The 26,306-nt window shown below is 41.0% G+C and overlaps 1 protein-coding gene across 2 annotated transcripts in view; it reads right to left on the bottom strand.

Annotated features, from left to right (window-relative positions):
* The window catches only part of Nebl (nebulette), a 360,004-nt gene that overhangs the window by 66,473 nt on the left and 267,225 nt on the right, over nucleotides 1-26,306 (bottom strand). The window contains exons 9-13 of one of the 2 annotated variants that reach the window (XM_052156989.1): nucleotides 20,758-20,859; nucleotides 19,767-19,868; nucleotides 9,992-10,105; nucleotides 5,101-5,205; nucleotides 1,139-1,243 (exon numbers count right to left, since the gene is read on the bottom strand). The exons of the other annotated variant lie outside the window; for it this stretch is intronic. Coding sequence (XP_052012949.1) covers nucleotides 1,139-1,243; nucleotides 5,101-5,205; nucleotides 9,992-10,105; nucleotides 19,767-19,868; nucleotides 20,758-20,859 — 528 coding nt within the window. The remainder of the gene's footprint in view (nucleotides 1-1,138; nucleotides 1,244-5,100; nucleotides 5,206-9,991; nucleotides 10,106-19,766; nucleotides 19,869-20,757; nucleotides 20,860-26,306) is intronic. 2 annotated transcript variants of the gene reach the window in all.

Below are 26,306 nucleotides of genomic sequence, written 5' to 3'. Positions count from 1 at the left end.
GACAAGACTCATGCTTCCAAACACTGGAGAGGGCGTGCTGAAGTGTCACTCCCTACACTCTAGTCTCCTCCGGAAAAGAACCTCAGTGAGGTTCTAGATCAGGTTCGCCTGTGGACATGACTGTAGGGAATTGTTCGCTGATGTTCATTGATATGGGAAGAGACAGCCTAAACACTGGTAACATCATTCCCTAGATTTTTGTCCCAGACCATGGAAAAGGGAGAAAGGGAGTTGAGCATGAGGATATGTACATTAACCTTGGCTGTGTCTTCCTCACTGTGGTTGAATCTGTGTAACCAGGTGCTTCAAGGTCCCACCATCTAGGCCTCCCTACAGCGACGGACTTTAACCCGGGAACCCAGTGAACCCTCTGTCCCTTGAATTGCTTATATCAAGGTCCTTTATCACAGCAACAGGGAAGAAAACTGATACAGGGAGTAAGTGATTTTCAAATCATTACGGAATGTATGTCCCACAGAATCCATTTAAAGGAGTCATGTAAATGCTTATCATAATAGGTGCTAGAAATGGCATCTTTAGCAGCTATTTAAAATTGAAATGATAATTTAAAAACAGATTTTTTATTTTAATTTTAACTTTAAATTTTTTTAAAAAATTAATTTTTTTAAAAACATAATTTAAAAACACTTTACAATGTGCTAGGAAGAAAAAAATCTTAAATTCGTTTACAGAATACATAGGGGTTCATGGTTAGATGAAACATTAATTTAAAATGCATTAGTGAGGATGTTTTCCCTTTCCAATAACACTTATAATTAAATGGAGAAACTATAATAAACCTTACACCCAGAAAATTAATTTTGTAGCTCAAAAATGTCAAATCGGCAAACAGTAAAATTTTAAATCATCATGAGATTTGATCACCATTTAATTAGTTTCTAGATCTAAACTTTTTAATTATACAAAGAACTTATTTTTATGAAACTTTAATATATCGAAACATGGTTCCAGCTGACCCAAAAGATAAAAGGAATTAGGATCCAAGATGATATTTCTTTTTCTGGAACCACATTAATGTTCTTGTGCTCCATTTTTCAACGAACAAGGCACTGAGAGGCGGGGAACCCGACAGTCACGTGTGTCCAGGGGACAGGAGAGCAGAGCTCAGAGGGCGCACCTGACTCTGGAGGGTGGCGGTGCCTTTGTGGTGCAGGTGTTCAGGGGCCTCCGCATCAAAGTGATACGATCCTTTGTTTTCTTCAAAATTCTTTTTATATTCCCACTTAAAAAAAAAACATGAAAACAAGTTAGAAATGAAAGAGACTGATGAGTTAAAAAAAAAAAAGACTTGGGAATGTAACTGGGGTGTGCTGGCTCTCATCCCAGAATATCCCAGAACATGGGAGGCTAAGACAGGAGGATGACTGTGAGTTCCAGGTAACCCTGGGTCACAGATTGAGCCGTTCTCCCAGCAACCCCTCGCAAAGCAGACAACAGAGAAGAAGCCAGTGGAAAGGAGCCACGGTGCTGTTAAAGAACCCGTCTCTGTAACAGCTGGGGCGGAGGAGGTCCTGCCACTGAGGAAAATGGACAAAGCCAGACGCTGTCGCTGTAGGTGGCCACGGGAAGAGCACAAGAAACATTCAGTGACTAATTATAAATATGACATGGGGCACTGTCACCGATGAAAAATCATTAGATGGGATCCCACGGATCCTGTGTGGGCAAGATGGAGTGACACATAGACTGCTTCTGATCGCAGGACAGAACGGTGCTTAACGGTGTCCAGAAGAAAAGACAGCAATAAAAGGAAGAGAGCGAGGGAAGCGAGACTCCAGAAAGGAGGCTGCAGACAGACAGTGGGCCACGAGCAAGGTTGGAAGTGACAGGACAAAGAAAAGCTGAAGGATAACTGATCTAATTCTCTAAATTCCAAGGAAAGAATGGGAGACACCGAGAAAAACATGAAGAAAATGGGTACAATTCATTGGATTTTTTTTTTAAGATTTATTTTATGTATGAGTGCTCTAACTGCATGTACACTGCAGAGGGCGTCAGAGCCCATTACAGATGGTTGTGAGCCTCGAGTGGTGGCTGGGAATTGAACTCAGGACCTCTGGAAGAGTAGCCAGTGATCTTAGCCACTGAGCCACCTCTCCAGCCTCGATTTATTGGATTTTTTTAAGTTGAAGCTGTTGGTGCAAACCCTCTGCTCTCATGACACAGATGAGAAAATACCTCATGTGTGTACCATGGGAAAGTCTTAATAAAGTTCATATGTTACATCTTGGGTTCCTCTATGAATTTTAAGTTAAACTTAAGCAAAATCTAATTTAAACAAAAGGCAAAGATTAAACCTGAAATAAGATATCAAAAATGTTTACACATTGTTTAAATTTATTAATAATATCTACTTATTAAACAACTATACTTTGAATGCACTAAGGCAGAATATATTCTACTATGGAGTCAAAGTCCATGACTAATGAAGTCTAGGGAATTATAGTCAGAATGATGGATATATACTAAAAATGGGCTAAAACCAAATCCTTTGAATGCCAATCTGCAAATGAAATTTCTAATGCATGACTTGTTTTCTGTATTGAATAGTCTCTGTTGCCTCCTAGTGGAGATATGTAGAATAACATGGTATAAATTTTTTAAATTTATATAAAGTTATAAAGAAAGTTATAAACTCCATTTTCAGAGCAAAGTGTTCCTTCAAACACTGAATTCTTGATTCTGCACAGGCTTTTAAATGTCTCATTCTGCTCTACACATGACACATTAAGATGCAAAAATTGTGATATAGACCCATATATCTAGAGATGGATAATAAAATAGCTATTTATAGAAAACTAGCACTGAACCTAACATGAAATTTCTTCTTCAATGTTTTAATAAAATCCAGTCACCCTTGTACATCAAGTTATACAAATATTTAAAAGGCTATTTTAACTTATAAAAATTTAAGATATACATGTATATACGTATATAATATCGTAAAATCATTTCCAGATTTGACTATGTAAATGATTCAGAGAAAAGCAAACTCTCTGGTCCTTTGAGTGACGTAATCGTTTCTGTGATATAGTCTGAGGTGGATGAGAGATCTGTGACTAATGAACAAAATGGGCAGTGTGACTTCCTCAGGCTTTCTACTGGAGAGGTGACAAAGACTGTGCACACTAAATTTAGATTCATTTTCTCTACCACAAAACAAACATCAACACTTTGAAAATAAATGGTGCTGGTGTGAGGTAAACACGTTTGCTCATTTACACACAAATCCCCATGTTGCTCGCAGAGTTATCCTGAGTGTGAGTAGGGGACAGTCCCGGGCAAGCACTATCCCAGGACAAAAGCCAACACCACGGAGAATGAAGAAAGCAGAGGGTGCAGAGGATGGAGAGGTGTGTGTGTGTGTGTGTGTGTGTGTGTGTGTGTGTGTGTGTGTGATTAAAAGCAAGAAAGCAGAGGGTGCAGAGGATGGAGGTGTGTGTGTGTGTGTGTGTGTGTGTGTGTGTGTGTGTGTGTGATGAAAAGCAAGAAAGCAGAGGATGCAGAGGATGGAGAGGTGTGTGTGTGTGTGTGTGTGTGTGTGTGTGTGTGTGATGAAAAGCATGAAACCAGTACAGAAATGCAAGGGTGGGATGTGTACGTCACTGAAGGCTGGGCTTGGAGAAGGCGGGACAATGTAATTCAAGGGAAAGGCTCATTCTGAGCTGTGGACATGGCTCAAACACCGGAAAGTATAATATACTGCTTTTGGCCCAAATACAAATACTTTTTCAAATAAATTAAAAACCAATCTCTGCAAGTGTGAACCACTTGCGTGCAGTGTGTACCTTGGGAAGGCTGGTGGTGGCGACGTGCAAGGGAGAGTGGACATACAAATAATAAATGGTCTTTAGCCAGTGCTAAGACCTGAGGCTCCCTTAAGACGAAGGTTTGGGGATCTGGTCTTGGAGTGCCTTTATATTAAGCACAGGGTGCTTATCCGCTTAAAAGGCTACTTTCACTTTTGCTTATACCTTACAGAACGAGTCTTTCTTCATCTGATCTGGACCTATTCTGTAACTTGAAATGCTTTGAAGAAAATGGGTGGTTATTGTTAGGATAACTAGAGGTCAAATCAGAATCAATCATTATGATGTGGCATCTGGATATGTACAAAGGGGAGCCAGCAGTGATCAGGGGTTATCAGTTCTAAGAGCTAGTGAAGTCAGCATCCAGATGCAGCAAGTGTAGACACAGTATCCCAATAGGCTAGGGTTCGAAGGGACTGACTGTATGAACAATAAACACATATAGCCAATGGGACATAAAGCCCTCCTCGCTGACATGACAGATCACGGAGAATCCATCTTCAAGACTAAATTCATAGTGGCCATGAAATATAAGTATCTTCAAGTTTTCTTATCAGATAAAATGATTTAAAGTGTGACTATATTTTTTATGTGTTTATATATATACTACATATAAACAAGAATGTTTGCTACTGGAGACATAACATATATATGCCGGCATGGTTCTCATAAAAGAAGATCCTTGACTGCAAGACATCAAGTGTGTTCATTCTGATACAAATGAGGAAATGGGGAGAAAGAAGACAGAATGATGTCTGCTTACAGCATCACCGAGTGTGCTTATGCACATGAGATGCGAGGAGCTTCGAGAACCCATGGAGGGCATCGCTGTCTTCAGAGGAATATAGCTCTGTCCACGCTCCAGCAAATGACCTCCACACCTCGCACTTGCAGACAACCCTCATTAAACTCAGTGTGTCAAGCACACACAAAGATGTGAACGCAGGAGGGGTACCTGTTGGCAAGAAGGGGTTGTAGCAGCAGAAGAATGGGGGATAAGCGAGGGTAACATGGAATGAACGAACTAAAATATATTCCATACATGTATGAAAGGGTGAAGTAAGTGAAGAAAAAGAGCTCCTTAATAAAGAGACAATGGCTGCCGTGGGATTTGCACAAGCAGGGGCGACTTTTCAGTGCGTTAGTTGTTGGGGGTCACGGCACACAGGCGCATCTAATGAAGCAGGTAAGACCAGGAGCAAACAGAAACACTGCATTCCCGGGCTCCACACGACTAAGCTCTACAACGGCCACCAGACAGCCCACTTACTCCACTGAGCATTTTGCTGGCTTTCAGAGCATGGTCTAAAAACAACAAATTTGGGAGATCTGAAACTGGCTCGTGCATGGTTTGAACATCTTTCTTGTACTTCACCTACAAAAATAACATGGAATAAAATACCAAATAGTAGAAGAAAACATGAAGACACTAGTGTTTTCTCTTCCTTCCTTCCTTATTTCCTTCCTTCCTTCCTTTTCTTCCTTCCTTCCTTCCTTTCTTTCTTTCTTTCGCTCATTCATTTTATTTTATTTTTATTACTTTTATTTTCTTACAGTCCAGCTGTTGCCCCCCTCCTGATACCCCCTCCCTGTCTCCCTTGCTACAGTTTCTTATCCCATTCCTCTTCCCTGTCTCCAAGAGGTTGAGCATCCCCCCTCCCCGAGTCTCCCGACTCCCTGGGGCCTCAAGTCTCCCAGGGGTTAGGCGCATCCTCTCGCACTAAGATCAGACCAGGCAGTCCTCTGCTGTTTGTCAGGGATCTTGGACCAGCCTGCGTATGCTGGCCGGTTGGTGGCTCAGTGTCTGACAGATCTCAGGAGTCTGGGTTAGTTGAGACTATTGGTCATCCTCCTCCTCAGTTTCTTCCAACCTATCCCTAATTCAACCATGGGGCCCCCAACTTCAGTCCAATGGTTGGATGCAAATAACTGCATCTGTCTCCGTTGGCTGCTTGTTCAGTCTTTCAGAGGACTACCATGCTAGGCTCTCCTGCCTATAAGTACACCATGGCATTAGTGATAGTGTCAGGCCTTGGAACCTCACCATGATCTGGATCCCAAGTTGGGCTGGTCACTGGACTGCCTTTCCCTCAGTCTTTTCTCCATTTTTGACCCTGCAGTTCTTTTAGACAGGAACAGTTCTGGGTCAGAATTTTTAACTGTGGGATGACAACCTCATCCCTCCACTTGATGTCCTGTCTTTCTACTGGAGGTGGGCTCTACAAGTTCCTCTTCCCATTGTAGGGTACTTCATCTAAGGTCCCTCCTTTTGAGTCCTGAGAGCCTCTCATCTCCCAGGTCTCTGGTACTTTCTAGATGGTCCCCCCGTGAGGTTCCATATTTCCATTTATTCTGCTGGCCCTCGGGGATTCTCTCCTGTCTCTCCAACCACCCACACCTGATCATGTCCCCCTTTCACCTCCCCCTACCTCCTGCCACCCAGGTCCCTCTCTCCCTCTGCCTCCTGTGATTATTTTCTTCTTCCTCCCAAGTGGGACTGAGGTAGCCTCACTAGGGCTCTTCTGCTTGTTAACCTTCTTGAGTTCTGTGAATTGTATCCTAGGTATTCTCTTCTTATGGCTAATATCCACTTATGAGTGAGTTCATACCCTGCATATTCTTTCTGGGTCTGAGTTACTTCACTCAGGATGATATTTTCTAGCTCCATCCACTTGCCTGCAAGACTAATGATGTCTTTGTTCTTAATAGCTGAAGAGTAGTCCACTGTGTAAAGGAACCACATTTTTGTATCCATTCTTCCACTGTGGGACATCTGGGTTGTTTCCAGCTTCTTACTATTACAAATAAGGTCAATATGAACAGAATGGAGCATGTGTCCCTGTTACCACAGGACATGGTGGAGCATCTTTTGGGTATATCTCCAAGAGTGACAAGGGTCTTCAGGTAGATATAGTTCCAATTTTCTGAAGAGCCTCCAGATTGATTTCCAGAGTGGTTGTACCAGTTTGCAATCCCAACAGCAAGGGAGGAATGTTTCACTTTCTCCACAGTCTGACCAACATGTGCTGTCCCCTGAGGTTTAAATCTTAGCCATTCCGATTGGTGTGAGGTGGAATCTCAGGGTCATTTTGATTTGCATTTCCCTGGCAGCTAGGAACTTTGAACATTCCTTTAAGTGCTTCTTGGCCATTCAAGATTCCTCTGTTGTGAATTCTCTGTTTAGCTCTATACCCCATTTTTTTTGATTGAGTTGTTTGATTTTTTTAATAGGTTAACTTCTTGAGATCTTTATATATTTTTGATATTAGCCCTCTCTTGGATGTGAGGTTAGTGAAGATTTTTTCCCCCAATCTGTAGGTTGCTGATAACGTCTGATTAACTGTGTCTTTTGCCTTACAGACGCTTTGTAGTTTCATGAGGTCCCATTTATCAATTCTTTATCTAAGAACCTGAGCTATTGGCTTTCTGCTTAGGATATGCCCCTGCCCCCTAGTGCCAATGAGTTCCAGGTTCTTTCCCACATTCTCTTCTGTTAGATTCAGTGAATCTGGGTTTATGTTGAGGTACTTGATCCACTTGGACTTGAGCTTTGTGAAAAGTGACAAATGTGTATCTATTTTCATTTTTCCACATACAGATGGACAGTTAGACCACCATTTTTTGAAGATGCTTCCTTTTTTTCCTTTGTATATTTTTGCCTTCTTTGTTAAAGATCAGGTGTTTGTGTGTTCGTTTCTGGGTCTTCAATTCTATTCCACTGATAGACCTTTCTATCTCTGTACCAATATTACACTGTATTTTATCACTATTGCTCCAGTACAGCTTGAGGTCAGGGATGGTGATTCCCCCAGAAGTTCTTTTATTTTTAGGAATTGTTTTTACTATTCTGGGTTTTTTTGTTTTTCTTTATAAATATGAGAATTGCTCTTTCCATGTCCATGAGGAATTGTGTTGGACTTTTGATGTGGATTGCACTCAATCTGCAGATTGCTTTTGGTAGGATGGACATTTTCACTATGTTAATCCTACCAATCCATGAGCGTGGGAGATGTTTCCATCTTCTGAGGTCTTCTATTTCTTTTTTGAGAGACTTGAAGTCCTTGTCACACAGATCTTTCACTTTCTTGGTTAGAGTAACACCAAGATATTTTATATTATTAGTGATATTATAATTATAAATGGTGTCATTTCCCTAGTTTCTTTCTCAGCCCATTTATCATTTGTATAAAGGAAGGCTACTGATTTGTTTGAGTTAATTTTATATCCAACCACTTTGCTAAAGTTTTTTATCAGATGTAGAAGTTCTCTGCTAGAGTTTTTGATGGTCGTTTATGTATACTATCATATCTGCAAATAGTGATACCTTGCCTTCTTCCTTTCAAATTTGTATCCCCTTGATATCCTTTTGTTGTCTTATTGATCTAGTTAGAACTTCAAATACTATATTGAATAGATACAGGGAGAGTGGGCAGCCTTGTCTTGTCCCTGACTTTAGTGGGATTGCTTCAAGTTTCTCTCCATTTAATTTGACACTGGCTGTTGGTTTGCTGTATATTGTTTTTATTATGTTTAGGTATGTGCCTTAAATTCCTGATCTGTCCAATACGTTTAACATGAAGAGGTGTTGTATTTTGCCAAAATGCGTTTTTAGCATCTAATGAGATGATCATGCGATTTTTTTCTTTGAGTTTGTTTATATAGTAAATTACATAAATAACTCATTCTTTTTTCTCCCTTCACAGGGTCCTGATTAGTGTGGTAGTGGCAGGATTTACAAGCAGCCACTAGATGGTGCTGATTCACTACTGAATGAGTCAAATGGTTACTTATGAACCTGAAAACATTTAAATTTCTTTTACTGTTTATATATTCCAAATGGTGGCGTTAACACACTTCAGTAATCACAGTAGAAACTCTACTTTTGGAGAACAAGAAGCCTCGCTTTATTCTTTCTATGCTGCTAGAGAATTATTTCAGTTTTATTTTGCTGTAATTTAAGCTTTGCATTCTATAACCATGTAAATCTTTTTTTTAACCAACTGCTTTGGAATTTAATACTAGTAGTAAGAGCAAAATATTAGTATTGAGTTCGTTAAACACTATCTGTATGCCCAACATTTTTAAAAAACACTTAATATATGTGAGGCATCCTAATTGTTTCAATTCACTCCCATTTGACAGATGAGGAAACCGAGGCACAGGAAGATGAAGGCATAACAGTAAGTGGCTGGACAGGATCACATCCAGGCAGTCTGATCCTCACTAAGCCTTGAACATTTAAGGCTCAGTTCCAGACTCCTTTAAGATTAGCTCGTCTCCACCCACATTATGTCTGCACACATTCAAAAATTATCAGTCAGGAAAAAGATATTTTGATATCCCCGGAGGTTCTGACAGATGGGGGGGGGTATCTTCCAGACTTGTGACTGTGACCAAGACTTGTGGTTGAGCATAAATACCTTCACTGCATTAGTGAATGAAGAGGAAAGCCAGCACTGTGGAGATGGAGAGGCTGAGGGGACGGAAGCCTGGGCAGAGAGCCTTTTCATGATCCTTGGTTCTGATTGGAAAGGATCTCTACAAGTTTTAAACGATCCCAAAAAGTACCATTTGAGATTGTTTCTGGTTTTGGACAGTACCTCCTCCTAGCAAAAATTCTGAACTCCATTTCTTACCCAATAGATCCTTCTTAATTTCAAAAACATAAAAAAAAAAAAATAAATCTACAAAGATAGAGCTTGGCACAATAAAAATGAAAGAAGTTTTAAAGCTTTGGCAGCTCAATTCATGACAAATTCTCTTCGATACACCACCACGTATCAGGTGCTGTATAACAAACCCAATTTGTGGGCATAATTATGAGTTAATTGTTGTCCTACCTACTAATTTGCCATAATATACATTTCTTTCCTGAAAACTCTATAATCTATTTCGACTCTTGATCAGACACAATAATTTTATTCATACCACTCTTCCTACTTATTAACTAATTAGTAATCAGTAACCATTAATAGCAAATTATAATAATATACTTTTCCAGAAAAAAAAAAGCTTCAGGAAAATATGCTCCAGTGTTTTCAACTACAAATTACTTGGAAATTACATGATCTTGATTAAATATCAGTAATTACAACACAGTGAGTTCTAGGAAAACAAGACTCTAAAGATATTGAAAGTAATTTCTGTACATTATAACTTACGTCGCTTGCCAGGACAGTAGCGAGTTGGTGTTGCCTAAAAGACGCACTTCCCAGAGGGTTGTAATGGTGGCTTTTTTCCTTCATTTCATTATCAAATTTTTCTTTATATTTGACCTATCATAAAGAAGAAGGACAAGCTAAATGAAATCACATATTTTGGTGGAAAAGTAAAAAATTAGGTTTTTTTTTTAAGAGATTAAATACAAGCTACCTTTCAAATGAATCATTGCAGAATTTAAATTTCTGATATTCATCCCCTTCCATAAAGCTTAATGAGGCATTTAGAAAATTTTAATATGCTACTTGAATATTGGTCATGAATGTCATGAAGCATGAGTTCAAATTCTCTGCTCATGAGAATTATGCATTTATAATATAAAAAAATTTTACAGGTCAGTTTCCATTTCTGTACCCAGTAACCCAGGATCAGTTCGAACTCAAAGCACACACTTCCTAAGGGCTGACTCACAAAGTGTGTCCTTGGAATCAGAAATTGAATGGGTTTTCCTGGGAGGAATTATTCCCAAATACAGATATCCACATTTAATTTGTTCAAAGATTCCTTTTTAAAACTGTATTTTCTGCAACATCCATATCTCAATTGATCAAAATCCAATTTTTAGAAAATATATTTTCTACAATGTTCTACATCTGTTTTCTGGCACTTTTAGGGGCTTGTTGCTGTCGTTGTTGTTTATTTTTATTTTGTTTTTCGTCTTGCTTTAACTCCTCAATTTATCCAAGAGAAAATGCATATGTTTAATATTCAGTCTAAATCTATTTTTTCTTTAGTTATAAGAAAAAAAATGAAAGGACTATCAGCTTAAGAGTTATTCCTTCATGGTTAAAAAACAATATAGATGCATGTTATAGACTGGAATATAGACAAATTCTCTCCCTAAGTAGATAAATGTTTAATGTCCCAGCTACTCGAGTTTCCCGTGCCTTGGTGAATACTGCCGGAAATGGATGAACATATCTCAGAGGCAAAAATAAACTGCTTTGGCCTTTCGTACTACCTCTACAATCTTACAATATTTTACAATATCATAAAAAATATTTTTATCATAATAAATATTCTCATAAAGCGCATTTATCCACATGCCTTAAGGCTCTGCCTTACCGAGGTCCTTATTAAACACAACTTGAAAATGGCCGCTTTAAAAAAAAAGAAGGAAAGAAAGAAAGAAAGGAAGGAAGGAAGGAAGGAAGGAAGGAAGGAAGGAAGGAAGGAAGGAAGGAAGGAAGGAAGGAAGGAAGGAAGGAAGATAGAAAGAAAGAAAGAAAGAAAGAAAGAAAGAAAGAAAGAAAGAAAGAAAGAAAGAAAGAAAGAAAGAAAGAAAGAAAGAAAATGGCCACTTTCATAGCCCTGCTTGGGGTGACAGTCTTCTTCAGGGCCACTTGCAGGTGTCTTGAGAGCGAGCTAGTGGAGTTTTGGTAGGAAAATAGCATTGAGGAGCTATCTTCTGTGTGTTCTACTTGAAAATAATTTTCTGATACTCCTGCTGCCAGGCACATTTATTTTAAATAATTGATAAAGGATTTCTAAAATGAGAAGATGATTTTCAATTATTATTTTGCATCCTGAAATCAGAGACGAGGGCAGAAACAGGAAATGTTTACATTTCCTTCACTACTTCTATCGGCCTCACTTGAGGATACTTTCTAGTCAGCCATGTTCACGCGTCCACATCCACGTCCGCGTCCACGTCCCCCTGTCCAAGCCAAGCTTTCTTTGGCTCAGTCGCATTACAGGGACTGCTCTTGGCAGCAGGCAGCCGCTGTGAAGCTCTAACCAGCTGGTGGGCTGTACCATGCCGACCGGCACCAAGTTTCAATCAATTAGCCCTATCCTCTTAACCTCAGCCAGTGTGTCTCAGTCACTAAGAAAGAAAGTAGGTTCTTCAACTTTTGTCCTCAGAGAGCCTGTCTGAATTTCCTCTGTTACTCAGATGAACTACAGGAACAACCAAAGCAGCAGAGGGGAGAGAGAATTTATTTTGGCTCGCCGTTTCAAGTTACAGTCCACAGAGGCAGCGCTTGACATAGCTACTCAGGTATCATCCGAGTGACACCAGCAGAGAGCGAGGGATAAAGCTTGCAGCTTAATTTGCTTTCTCCATTTTATACAGCCCTAGAACCTCTGCTCACAGAATGGTCTCACGCCTCAATCGTGACGGGTCTCTCCAACATCAACTAACAACCAAAACGTCTCCCACAAGCATGCCCAGGGACCATCTCACAGGTGATTCTAGACCATCAAGTTGAGAACTAGCCATAACCACCCACTTCCTACTGTTTGTGTATACCAGGGGCTGCCCACACAATTGTACCAGATGCAAAGACAATGTGTAGGTTGGCATGAGAACTAAAACTGGTAGTTTATCTGTTACCAAACCTGGCATTTTCTCTTCTAAGAAAATGCATATTTCTGATGAATAATTATCGATCTCCTGCCCACAAGATTCTGGCAATTATATTGAATGTAATAATAAGAAAAGTGCTGTAAGCTTGTTTTCCTTCTAAACTTTGGTTGTCTAAGTCATGTGGTCTAAAAAAAGATGTGCAGGAAACCAAACATAAGAGTGTCCATCAATTAACTTACACAGAATAACTGCATTATACAAAAATACATTAACCAAACACTGGCATACAACTGGATCCTGCCTCACACCTTCCCCAAGATTTGCACATACATGAATAAAGAGAATCAAATGTGGCTGATACTGGTCAGATCTCTCACCTGCCGACTGTCTCCCTCACCAACGGAACAGACATGTTCAACATTCTGCTCCATTTTCAATCCACGGCTCACAACCCGGCTGTCTGCTTCCCTATTCACACCCACATCTCCCAAGAGACCCCTGCAAGCCTCGGATGTCGCTGCTTACCCGAGCGTGGAACAAAGCACACACCTGCCAGTTATAAGATCATCGGAGAAAGGGAGAGAGGAGTGCTAATGTTGAGATAAATGTGACTCCTTATACCTAAATCCATTGTTTTAGAAATAAATGGCGGTCCACAACTAAGTCATGAAGTGGCTTCATTCACATTATGAATGGCACACAGAGAGCTCTGACAGCCATCACTTTCTAATAAACATACAGAACCATTATATAAAATCAAACTCCTAACTATTTTCTAAAGAATTTTGACCATAACTAGGCTTTAGGGGAGACCCCCACTGTGTTTGTTAAGCCGCAAAGACTGAATGTAAAGCAATTCTCTAAGTGCCTCTAGACAGCAATGCAACCAGGAAGTGAGATACATGAGTTTCCAGCACTCACAAGCCCCGCTCCCCCGCCATGACACCAATGCTCAGGCTCCCCTGGAGACTCCCCAGCAAGGAGAGAAGCACATACCTTCAGCATAGCTGTAAAATCTAATGTTGGGAAAAAACCGAAAGTTTGAGGAGTAGACCTTAATTATCACTGAAAACAACATAACCAGTATATGTTATATCCCTCCTTCCCTGTCTTCCTCCCTCCCTCCCTCTCTTCCTCCCTCCTTCCCCCACTTCCTCCCTCCTTCCCTCACTTCCTCCCTCCTTCCCTCACTTCTTCCCTCCTTCCCTCTCTTCCTCCCTCCTACCCTCTCTTCCTCCCTCCCTCTCTTCCTCCCTTTTTCCCTCACTTCTTCCCTCCTTCCCTCTCTTCCTCCTTCCTTCCCCCACTTCCTCTCCTTCCCTCACTTCCTTCCTCCTTCTCCCACTCCCTCCCTCCTTCCCTCACTTCCTCCCCCCTTCCCTCACTTCCTCCCTCCTTCCCCCACTTCCTCCCTCCTTTCCTTCATTCTTACATTTTGCTTTCCTTTTTATTCGGGTCTGGGGACTAAACCCAGAGACCTACATGCCCTTATTTTCTTTACAAAATAATATCATCCTGCCTTTGTATCAAATGTTAAGAATCCAGAGAAATTTTAAGACATCCACACATTCATCAGGAGCCTAATTTAATTTATTTTATTTTATGACCCTATAAGCCCTGGGCTGTGGGATTTGTCAATTTTTAAAACACACACACACACATACACACACACACACACACACACACACACACACACACACACACCACATCATGAATTATACAGAAATGAACAGAGAGATCCATTCACATTGGCAACTTGGGATATGACATTTAAGCTTATGCTTGGCAGTGTCAGAAGATTGGCGGAGTGTATGCTTGCTAGGAAGGGAGAATGGGAGCATCTCCAAGCCAATTAATACCTTCTTCAGTTCAAGGACACTATTTATTACTAAATTTTTTACAGCAATTCATATTGGATCTCTTAAAATTTAAGCTCATTCTTATCAGTATGACAAATATGATGTCATAATAAATACTAATTATTATATTATAATATTTCTCTGTTGTTATAAAACTAGACCAAGAATTTAATCCTTTCGTTCTGCAGACAAATTCCAAATATTAAATTCAGGCCATATAAAAACACAGTCACAAATCATCCTCATTTAGAACTTTTAAGTTAATGGTTTTGACAGTCCATTCACATTTGAGATGCACATAAACTAGTATCCCTGCCTTGGCACATGAAATTTTACTTTATTAATTTTTTAAACAACTATAACATAGTGATATGGATCTTCCCAATTTAAAAAAAATAAAAAGAAAGTTGGGGCTGGAGAGATGGTTCCGTTTAAGAGCAAGTACTGCCCTTGCCATGGGCTAGACTTGGTTCCCAGCAACTGTGTTAGAAGACTTACTGACACCTCGAACTCTACTTACAGGTCTGGCCTCCTCTGGCACCTGCACTCACATGCTCTCCTGCATGTGCACGCATGCACAAACACACACAGGCACACATGTGCACATGTACACATGCACACACATGGTCATGCACACACATGTAAATATAGATCTTAAAAAAAACTAAAAGGGAAAGCTTATATCTACAAGGTCCAAACAATTGTTCAATTTAGTCTAAGACTAGTTTGTCTCATGTTTCTGTTGCCTGACCTGAGTTAAATCCCACGGAGCTCAGCGTACAGGCAAAATGTCTCTCCCACTCATAGTCTGCTGTCTGGCCGTCTCACCACGCATGCGTGGCCACTACCCAGCGGCACACTGCCGTGCCTTTGCCTTCGCTCACACACCCACGTCACCGCTTTTGCCAGTTTACTGAATTCCTAAACCATTCCCAACCAATGTAGGTCTGTGCCTTTGCCACTGGCTTAGAAGCCAGAGGTGTATGACCTTCAAAGTTACTGGTGACAACAAGAAACTACACACTGGCCTTTGTTTCAGGTTGATGCGCTTGAGATCACACATGAGCAGGCCATTCTAGGATTCCTATTCACTCTTACACCCACCTCTCCCCTTTCAGAAACTCACAGACTGTAAGACCAATGGAAAAGGAAAGCTAATGGGTACAGAAAACTTGCAGATTGCACCCTGTTTAAGCATCTGATCGCTCAGTAGCTACACAATTTGAAATGGAAAAGAATGTATTTTTAAACGCCTAAGGATAAATCAAAGGGTAGGACTCTTGTGGGCTGAAATTGAAATTCGAAAATAAATGCTCTGATGGAAGTTTTCTTCTAAGGACTCACAGGGAGGATTGGATGGAGTGCAGCTGAGACTGGAGACTAACAGTGAGTTGCCTGCCCTCGCTCTGCCCTGTATGTGAAGTCGTCCACAAGAAAAGTAAATGAGAAAATGCTCCAAGTAGCTATTCAAAACGATTCTTATGGAAGCCTGTGATCTGTGGACCAGGTAACAATTTTAACAGTGAGCTTCTGACAGCTCTAACAGGCAGCTGCATCTTTTGTCAAATCAACCTCACAGAAATAGTGAAAGAGAGCACCATGTCCAAGGTCACTCAGTAAACAAGCAACAGCAACAGCGGTGGTGCCAGGAGTCTCGCTCCACAGTCAAGGTTTCTAGGCACTGAAAGGGACCACACTATCTCTGTACAATCTGCTCTGTGGCTGATGGGGATTTGCCATGCACTGCAAAGAATGGGAGGAAACTGGCGAAACGGCTCAGTAGGGTAGAGGTGTTGGTCTGCCAAGCTACAATGGCCCGAGTTTGATCCCTGGAGCCCACATTATGGAATTTGCTCTCTAACCTACACATGTACTCCATGGCACCCAGCCATGTACACGCAAAACCCCAAACAAGTCCAAGCCCTCTTGCCTTCTTAGCAGGCATTATTAGGGATGCCCAGGGCTTCAAGAGCTGTCTTAGGCCTCTCCTAAGAATGTTGTCCAAGCATATTCTCAGTCCCATATGCCTTAAAAGCCTTCCAAGACACAGAGTTGTTTTCTAAGTGCCAGGCAAACGATAAAACAATTAGCACAAGTCACAGTCGCATCCTGAACCTCTCCTACACATCCCTCCTCTGCCTCCCTTTTCCACCATAGCTCTGGAGACGTCTGACAGGTAGATCATTTCCCGTGTGAGTCTTGCAACAACTCCCTCCTGGCCCATGAGACGTCCATCTCTGACAGAGGCCAACCTTTCCTGCAGTGCTGACATCTTCATCTGCCAAGAGTAATGCTCTGCCTGAGCCATCCCACATCAAATTTTTCTGTGACGACTTAGTTCTCACCTGTAAGTAGAAGTTTAATGAAGTGCCCACCGCTGAAATGGCGATAATTTGTTCTTTTTTAAAGACACACACACACACCCTGTAGTTACATATGGGATACTTTCTCTTTATACTACTTTGATGAGAGAGAATATCATTCCTGTTAACAGTTGGGTTGGGAGTCATTGTTCAACAGCTACAGAGTTTAGCGGACAGGATGAACAGTTGGGCATTTGGAGATGGTGGTGGTACATTAGGAATTCATTCAGTGCTCTTGAACTTCAAATCATTAAGACAGCAAATTGAATGGTTGCTGTTAAAAACATCATGATCAAAAGTAACTCGGGAAAGAAAGGGTTTATTATATCTAACTAACAGCTCCCTGGCAACAGTCCATCACTGAGAGACGTGAGGGCGTGAACTCAAGCAGATAACAATGAAGGATGAAGAGAGACTGGGCTTCTTCCGGCTTACTCACTGCCATTCCTAGACAGACCAGACCCACCTGACCAGGGACAATGCCACCCACAGAAGACTGGGCCCTCCTCCACCAAGCAGCAATCAGGAAGACACCTCTACAGACATGCTCACTGGCTAATCAGATAGAGGCATGTCCTCAAGATGAGAGTCCCTCTTTCCAGATATATCTAGATTTATGCCAAGTTGCAAAAGTATATTAGTGTGTTATATAGAAGGACCATATTATTTTCATTCTACTCCCTAAGTAATGCCATATAGTCAAAATTAATACAGCACTGACCCTTTGCTCATTAAAAAAAATCCTCCTAAATTCCTTTTGATGGCCATAACTGACACCCTGTGGATCAGAGGCCTCTCTCCTGCCCTCAGTCACCTTCCTGCCTTTATCCAGGGCTTTCTTCTTGTGCAGACTTCTCTCTGTTAAACCAAGCCCAACTCAAAACTACCTCCTACACAAAACCTTCTAACGGCATGTCCTTCTCCCCCACACAAGTGAGAGGCAGAATGCTGATGGGTACAAGTGACATTTCACTTAAATTCTGTTGGCATTTCTTTTTTTTCTACTAATAAATGTGAACATCTTTTCACAAGGTTACTGGCTATTTATCTTTTCTCTCTGTAGCGTCATATTCACCTCACTTCTCATGTTTTCTGCTTTGCTGGGAGTCATTTTTGTTTCCACCATAAAGAACATATGAAGATGCTGGAGAGATATCTCAGCAGCCACGAGCATTTGTTACCCTTGCAGGGACCGAGGTTTGACTCCACACACCTACATGGTAGATCACAACCACCTATGACTCTAGTTATATGTCATCTACTATCATCCTGTGACCTTCAAGGGCTTCTTTACATACAGGGGCACACTCAGGCACACGCATACACATACTCAATAAAAATAACTTTTTAAAAAAGATCTCATGACAAAAATTTTTACTATTTCATATATATATACATATATATGCATATATGTAGCATATTTTTCAAATATTTTGAAATAACTGCTCTTTTTACTACCCGAAAAGGTATTTTTTATTTTTTCTCTGTACAAATTGCAAAATTGTTTCATTTATTTAGTTATTTAATTTGATCCTCGTGTTTTGAAAATAAAGACTTTGGATTTGAAATGGAATTATAGAAAACCTTTAAAATTAATTTTGGAAGAAATAGCATTATGGTGATCTTGAATACCAAGAATATCAAACCAAGAGCCCCACTATGTCTTTCTAGACTTAGGATTTATCTTATATTCTTCAGTCATATTTTAGACTTTTATCTATCTATATTTATCAATTTTGAAGTATAATACAAGAGATGGATTATTTTTGCAAATCAAAAACTATAAATGATAAATGAAAAACTGATGTTTTAAAAACATCAGTTTGTTGACATCACTGTTGACTCTAACATCTTTATCCCTGAGAAAACTTCCATGTTTACTCACTTATCTGAGGTTTTGAGACAGGGTCTCAGTATGGCCTTTGATTCACACTCTTCCTGCCTCTGCCTCCGAGTGTTGAAATGACAAGTACGGGTCACGAAATGCAGCAGTGATCTTAACATTTGTGTGATCACCGTGTCTTACTATCCACTAGAATCTCCAGACCCCTGGTTTTGTTAAAATACTTGTGGCCGTATACTGACTCTGAATTTTCTTTTTAATACTTTAACTGTTTTGCTCATGTCTGCTGGTTTTCTCAGTGGTATTGGTTTATTTGGTTTGGGCTTGGCTTTATGTGGAGAATGGGGTCTCCTTCTGTAGTACAAGCTGACCCTGAACCTTCTGGCTCGTCCTCCTGAGTGCCGGACTTCAGGTATGTAGCATCACCTTCGGCCTGCACTCATATTGTTAATCTACCTGAGATTCGCTTTTGTATAGGGCTAAAGACACCAACACAGTTTTCTTTTTACCACAATGGGTAGCCGGTGACATTAGCACAATTTATTAACTGTCCTATCTTTCCCCCACTGACTTGACACAACACTTTTGCCATATGTTAAACTCTTAAACATACTAGAATCTATTTCAGGCATGCCTATTCTATCCTACTGAGTGTTTTAGCTCTCAGTATAAACTGACTTATTCAAACGGTTTTCTAGTTATTTCCCTGTCACTGATCTGCAGTCTCACACTGTTAAAGACTCTTTCAGGCAACTCCTGTCCACAGAAACTTTAAAATGATTTCAGCCAAATTCTTGGATTCTCACTAAATTGGATGGCATTTATATGATAATTCTGGAAAAATTGAAAATTTAACCTGTTAAACTCTCAAGCCATTTACCTTCCAGATTTGTAGACTCTTCCGGACTTATATTCTGAAATCAGATTTCAAGGATTTATGCACCTAATCTTGCCTGTTATATTGTCTAATTAAGAAAAATTGTTTTTAAATTGAGAAAATATCTTATTACTAAGTTCAAATTGTATATGTGATTATTTTGTGTATACATGCACAAAAATATAATTTTTGGTATTGGCTAGTGCTGATCTCTGGAAATACAACACGGTCAAACTCATTGAAATGGGTTCAGTTATGAGCCTGGGGAGAAGTCTGCTAAGAGTTGGACTTTTTCTCTCTGCTGAAATTTGCAATTATTGGAACACTAGCTAAAGTAGCTTCAGAAACATTATCTCTTGGTTTATTCTTGCAATTAAAGATATTATCTAAGATGAAATATTTTTCTATGCTCTTGAAATAAAACCTATGAATAAAGCCATTGAAGGATTATCATGCTCAAGCCTTACCTGGCTAGAAAGTTTAGAAGCTTCCACGGCGTGTTCAAAGTCGGGTCTTCCAATTACAGAAGGTTCTTTATTCACTGTGCCTTGCCCTTTCTTGTATTCTGCCTAAAGTGAATAATGAGAAAATTTTAATATTCCTACTTTATATTACATTAGCATCAATCAAAATACAATATAATAGTCCCTTAGCCCATTAAAAATACTTTACACTAAATATCAAATACTAAAATAGTGACTGCTAAAGTAGAATTTTTTTTTAGTAGTAAAACAATTTCTTTATTTTAATCTAAGAAGCCAATTATCATCATCTTTATATTTATCTCTAAAGATTCTCAAAGATTTTCTGGAAAGTTAAGACTCTACATTGCTTATTCAGCTAACATGTATCATTTTGTCCATGAAAACAGGCACTTGATTACCAAGCAGTTGAATTCATTTCTTTATTGATTTTTAAGGGGCATGGACTTATGTTATACCAACAGTTAACTTTAACCAGGATGTTTGATATGCTCAAGAAAAATGGCATTAACTTGGGAAGGTATCCCAGAGAAGATAAGTCACAGTCATGGCAGGCAGGCAGTGTGCAGAAGTGCGTGCTGGTGGAAAGGAATCGGCAAATCACCAGCAACAGATGGGAAGAGGCCAAGCAGAGCTCCCTGGATGGGAGGAAGCTGAGAGAAGGATCAGAATCAGAAGACTGACAAGTCTGGCTTCCAAGCTGAGACATCTGAAATCGATCATATACCCAATAGTGTGTGATCCTCTAAAAATACGCTAATACTAGACATGGTCGGGCTGAATATGGGCCATTCATGCACATCCCTGATAATTTGCATATTCAAATGGATAACTCCGGACAAAATTGAGATGTCATTAATTCAAATGAATTGATTGTTAATTAAATTAGCCTTCCAACTATGAATGCTGTGCTCCATCTCCCTCCAAAATAAAGAGAAATCAGATTTGTACAACAAGATTAAGAGAGAGAGATTACATTGCTTATGATCTTGGAGATCTGAGTTGCCTTCTTGATATCCGGTCTGTCCAGCTCCGCTGTATATGTGTGGGTGCCTTGCACATCTTTTCTGTAAGAAATCTGATGAAAGAGACAGTTTCAATTGGAAAAACATATGACTTGGTCATTTCCTTCAGCTACCTTCCCTTCTACAGAATCATTTATCCTTGCCACGCCCCGCTTTGAGAATACACTGAGCTTAAGTTACTTTCTCCACATCTTTTGTGTAGATCATTCATTTCCTCTGATATATTAACTCCATTTATATCATTCCATGTCCATCACTGTGTCTAAAATAGATATATATTGCTGAATAGAAGAACAAAAATAGGACGCAATCAATCTGAAATTATTTTTTCTGTGTAATACTCTGAGTAATTTTTGTGCTTAAGTGTGTATGCTTATCCTCTCAGCCAATATCCATCCATCCATCTATCCATCCATCCACATATCCATCCACCCATCCATCCACCCACCCATCCATCCATCTATCCATCCATCCACCCACCCACCCATCCATCCACCCACCCACCCATCCATCTATTCATCCATCCATCCATCCACCCATCTATTCACCCATCCATCCACCTATCCATCCATCCACCCATCCATCCACCCACCCACCCATTCATCCATCTACCCATCCATCTATCCACCCACCCACCCACCCATCCATCCATCCACCCACCCACCCATCCATCCATCTATCCATCCATCTATCTACCCACCCACCCATCCATCTATCTATCCATCCACCCACCCACCCATCCATCCATCTATCCATCCATCTATCTACCCACCCACCCACCCATCCATCCATCCATCCATCCAGGAAATGCAGGACAATTACTGACATATAAATGCATATTATTGCTATCATCCCATAGGGATGACAGATGGTGAAGGTAGGTAACCCCATTCTCTACCCTGGCAGCTATGCCTTCCTCTTCCTTCCCAGCCGAATGCTTCAGGTGCCCGTGCCCGGGGGATACTTATCTCCTAAAGTCATGACTAATGGTCTAATTCTACCAAAGAAAAACTGTATTAAGTAATCTTGTCTCTCTGAACATATATTAGGCATAAATCAGTCTCAGGGCGAGTAGAAATTCAAAGAGAAAACCAGACAAGTGCTAACAAGTGTAAAGTACTTTAGATCATTCTTTCAGTTTCTTCCCACTACCTGGACGGACAAATGGGTGGAAAGATGAGAACATAACTAATACAGTGCCTGACAGCCAACATCTCCTCATGCCTCTGCTTCTCTGTGTCATGAAAAGCATCATAAGTTACAGTCCTAGCTGTCAGATACAGTTCTATCAGAGGCAGACTGACTTGTCTATCAGAATATATTCTGCTATGGTTATAATGTAAAGTAAATGGTGATTTTTAAATCTATATTTTTTTCAGAACATAAGAGGGATAGAATACAGACATGAACCACAAGTCACCTGCACAAGGGACACAACATAGTGCTAATGCTGCCAGCAAAGTTTCAGCAATGGGACCATATGGCCGACTCATTAACATTTGACATCATTGGGTTCCACTTAGTCTTCTGTTGCAGAATCTTGCTAAGTGGGCCTTAGAATCTGATTCTAATGAGTTCCTAACTGATAACTTTGACCCAGGACTGACAGCATGGACCTACCTGTGTGGGTTTTTTTTTTTCTTTCACTTTTCTGATTTTAAGGAAGTCCCTGCTGCTTTTCCCACTTGCCTCAGTGACAATAAGCAGGAGTACACACACTCTGACGTTAATACTTCAGTGGGTTTCCAATGCACTGCGACTTTATTTCAGTGAAATGTGATGCTTCCACTTAATCTTTCATGAGCTTGCAATAGTCTTCACACCATGACTATTTTTTAAAAAGTACATTTGCGCTCATGAACCCGCCTGACAGAGGAAGGCAGCTTCGACACAGCTGGGACAGTTTCACAGAGAACATCTGTTTTCCTTGGCACTTAGATTTTCATAAGCTTTGTCTTGGCCAGTAATTCTAGGTAGGCTTTGCACCTACAGGTAGTAAAAGAACTATAAAAATTAACTGAAAACTGAGTTATGCTGTGAAGTGGATTTTAAAGGATCAGGACTCTTTAAACAGAGCGATTTCATTGGCTACAAAGAGCAATGCCCTCATCTACAAATGACAGCAACTCTGCTCCTGTCTACACCGGATTAAACACAAACTGCGTAAACAAAATCCAGTCCTCAGGTGAAAACAAACCAAATTATTATCCACCTCCAAGACTGACTGCCTCTAAGTTACTACATCCATGTGTGAGCCACCAGGGGGGAAATGGCTTTCTGTCTAGAGAAGAATGCTGGGAAAAACGGAAACCCGCACTTTTTTTAAAAAAAAAAGAACTGCAACCTTTCAGAAACCTCTGCTTTACACGGGTTACCTAATTATACGCTGTTCCGCCTAATGACGGCGTGGTGTGAGGTGAACCGCACAAAGGCGGCAGGAGCAGGATTCTGAATAGGGCCCCATCATCCATGTAAATTGCAAATTAGAGGCCAGCATATGCGACTCAAAACAAATATTAAGATTGACATGAGCTGCACGTTCAAACAGGAGGACACCACCACGGAGCCACGCAGGGGAAAAGCGCAGGATCCGGCGCACCATCTTCTGGGGCGACACTGATGGGGGAAATATCGCAAGAAAGGGAGGCTGCCATCCAGGACAGTCTCAGGTTGCAAGCTCTCCATCACACCCTCTGTTAGGATAACCGACCCTACGCGGGGTGGCAGCATGACCTCCTGCATGTATTATTCCTGTGTGTGTGTGTGTGTGTGTGTGTGTGTGTGTGTGTGTGTGTCTACAAGTGGATATGGAGGTCAGAGAACAACCTCAAGTGTTTGTCCTCAGGTACCTTCTACCTTTTATTCTAGACAGTTTTTTTTTCATTGACATGAAACTTCACCACATGGGCCAGACTACTTGGACTGTGAGCCTGGAGGGATCTGGCTATTTCTACCCCCCCAGCTTGCTATTGCTAGAATTATAAATATGTGCCATTCTGCTGGCTTTCTCTCTGAGTTCTGAGACAAGTGCTTTCCTCATTGCATCATGGCCCCAGACCCCTAGTATCTGTCATTTGAAAACTGTTTGCCATTCACTAATAATTCATCTTTAGTAATGCAGTAGAGCCTTCCTATATGCAGGCTAGCCAACCCGGTGGCAAATTAGAAATCATGACAAGGACCTGACCAGGACTAGGAGCATCCAAAGGTCCTGAAGAATAGGGAGAAAGTAGCATCTTTCTTTCCTCTAGGATCAGCTGCTATAAACAGAGCTTCAGATGGAGACAACATTTGACTCTTTGAGTCCTCACAGACACCATCGGTCAGAACTGACACTGGACAGAACTGAACAGAGCCAAACTGTGGGTCTAAAGAGTTTTTTGTGAGAATGTGAGGGGGGTTGTATCCAGCTTGCCTGAAGGAAGCTTGAGCTTTCTATAAATAGCGGGGGCCTCCAACTATAATTATAGCCATGCATTCTGTACCTTGGATTCAGCTGTAGATTAAGAACGTTTGCAAAAACCAAATGCAAGCACAATTAACCTAGCACTTAAACACTGTATTAGGTGCTCTGAATAATCTAGATGTAGCTTAAAATATGGGAGCAGATATATAAAGCTCATAAGCAGTAATAGTTATTAATAATACCTAATAATATATGCTTGTACTGACTGGTTTTGTGGGTCAACTTGACACAAGCTGGAGTTGTCACAGAGAACGGAGCTTCAGTTGGGGAAGTGCCTCCATGAGACCCAGCTGTGGGCATTTTCTCAATTAATGATCAAGGTGGGAGGGCCCCTTGTGGGTGGTGCCATCTCTGGGCTGGTATTCTTGGGTTCTATAAGAGAGCAGGCTGAGCAAGCCAGGGGAAGCAAGCCAGTAAGGAACATCCCTCCATGGCTTCTGCATCAGCTCCTGCTTCCTGACCTGCTTGAGTTCTAGTCCTGACTTCCTTTGGTGATGAACAGCAATGCAGAACTGTAAGCTGAATAAACCCTTTCCTCCCCAACTTGCTTCTTGGTCATGATGTTTGTGCAGGAATAGAAACCCTGACTAAGACAATGCTTAATATAATATATACCTTAGAATAACATAGGAACATACATAATATGCCTATATAATAATATATGCCCATATATGAGCATCCATTGGTTTCTATATGTACAGAAATCCTAAGTCCACTCCCCCATGGATACCAATGCAAGACTGTATATAAAACCAGAAAACTCTCCATTTTTACTTGAGGTACATGGAGATGGATTCCCATCACTAACTCTAGAGACATCGATTCATGCTTTTCTGCAGAGTAAAATCAGTCCTTTATGACCTACAGGAAAGCGGTGGATCCCAGCAACCGTTTGGCTCTGGGTTTGGCCCCATTCACCACGTTAAGCTGCCTATGTAATTCTGTTTCTCAGTCCCATATATGTTCTCCTTTCAGCATTCCTGTTTCTGCTGCACACCAGCCATGCCCTTCATTTGTTTCTTCATTCATGTAATGTGTGACATTCAGAGTGTTGCGTATTGTGCTAAATAGTTTATGTCCATTCATTCTTTAAATGCCCATCCCATCCCTGTTAAAAATTGTCTAGACTTAACTGGGCTGTATCAGCACTTCTAGGACTGGAACCGTAACCTCTAGGATCCCCTTCCTTTTTTACGTATAGGTTAGAATGAGATGTAAATGGACCGCTCATAGGATTCAGAAAAGAGAAAGAAAATGGATGCTTTGGTCTCCAAAGACAGGCAGACACAGAGGCAGGGTTCGCATCAAGCTCTTCAGGATCATATAACGGTCATGCGGCACTCCTTGGTTGGGGAATTCATAAACAGATCAAAAGTAAAGCCTCCACAGACAGTCCTTGGAGGGAAAGTAGTGCACTCGGAGAGGCACGGAAGGCTCGGACGACGATGCCAAGCACCATGCAAGCAGGCCGATGCGAAGGCAACAAATCCAAATGGACCAGAACCAGTCACTCTGACACCCTAGTGAGGAACCAAATAGTGCTTGGTGAGGTAACACCAGTCAGGAAAGAAGACTTCTTAGGTTGGAGGAGGAGAAAGGAGGGGAGTAGAGGCTACAGAGGACTACAAGGGAAGTCAAAGTGTAATGCTCTAAAGGAAACCTTTTATAACCATTAAAAATGCTGCTATCAGAGTGCCTTTGTATGTGGGACCGTGAAAGGCAGTCTGTGGCCTGGTTGAGCGAGGCTTACTCCGGAGACCCAGTAGAATATTCTACAAGGGACAGAACCGTGAGTCATGCTCCCAGATACTTAAGACTCCTGACACCAACTCCATACTCCATAATCCTGTGGTATTTAGTCACGTAGGGCCAGGCCCAGGGTTCTGGCTGGACTCCACCCCCACAGTCACCTGGCTATAGCCAGGTTTTCCCCGCCCCACAGTTGACTGGCAACAGCCAGGTAACCCCACCCACTATAAAAGGGCCTTCCAGGCCCCTTCAACTCTCTTGCCCTTATGGTCTCTTTTTCTCCTC

The sequence above is a fragment of the Apodemus sylvaticus genome, chromosome 14 (assembly GCF_947179515.1).
Source record: "Apodemus sylvaticus chromosome 14, mApoSyl1.1, whole genome shotgun sequence".
Taxonomy (NCBI): Eukaryota; Metazoa; Chordata; class Mammalia; order Rodentia; family Muridae; genus Apodemus; species Apodemus sylvaticus.
Note: the sequence above shows the minus strand (reverse complement) of the source record. Positions and strands in the feature narration are given on the sequence as shown.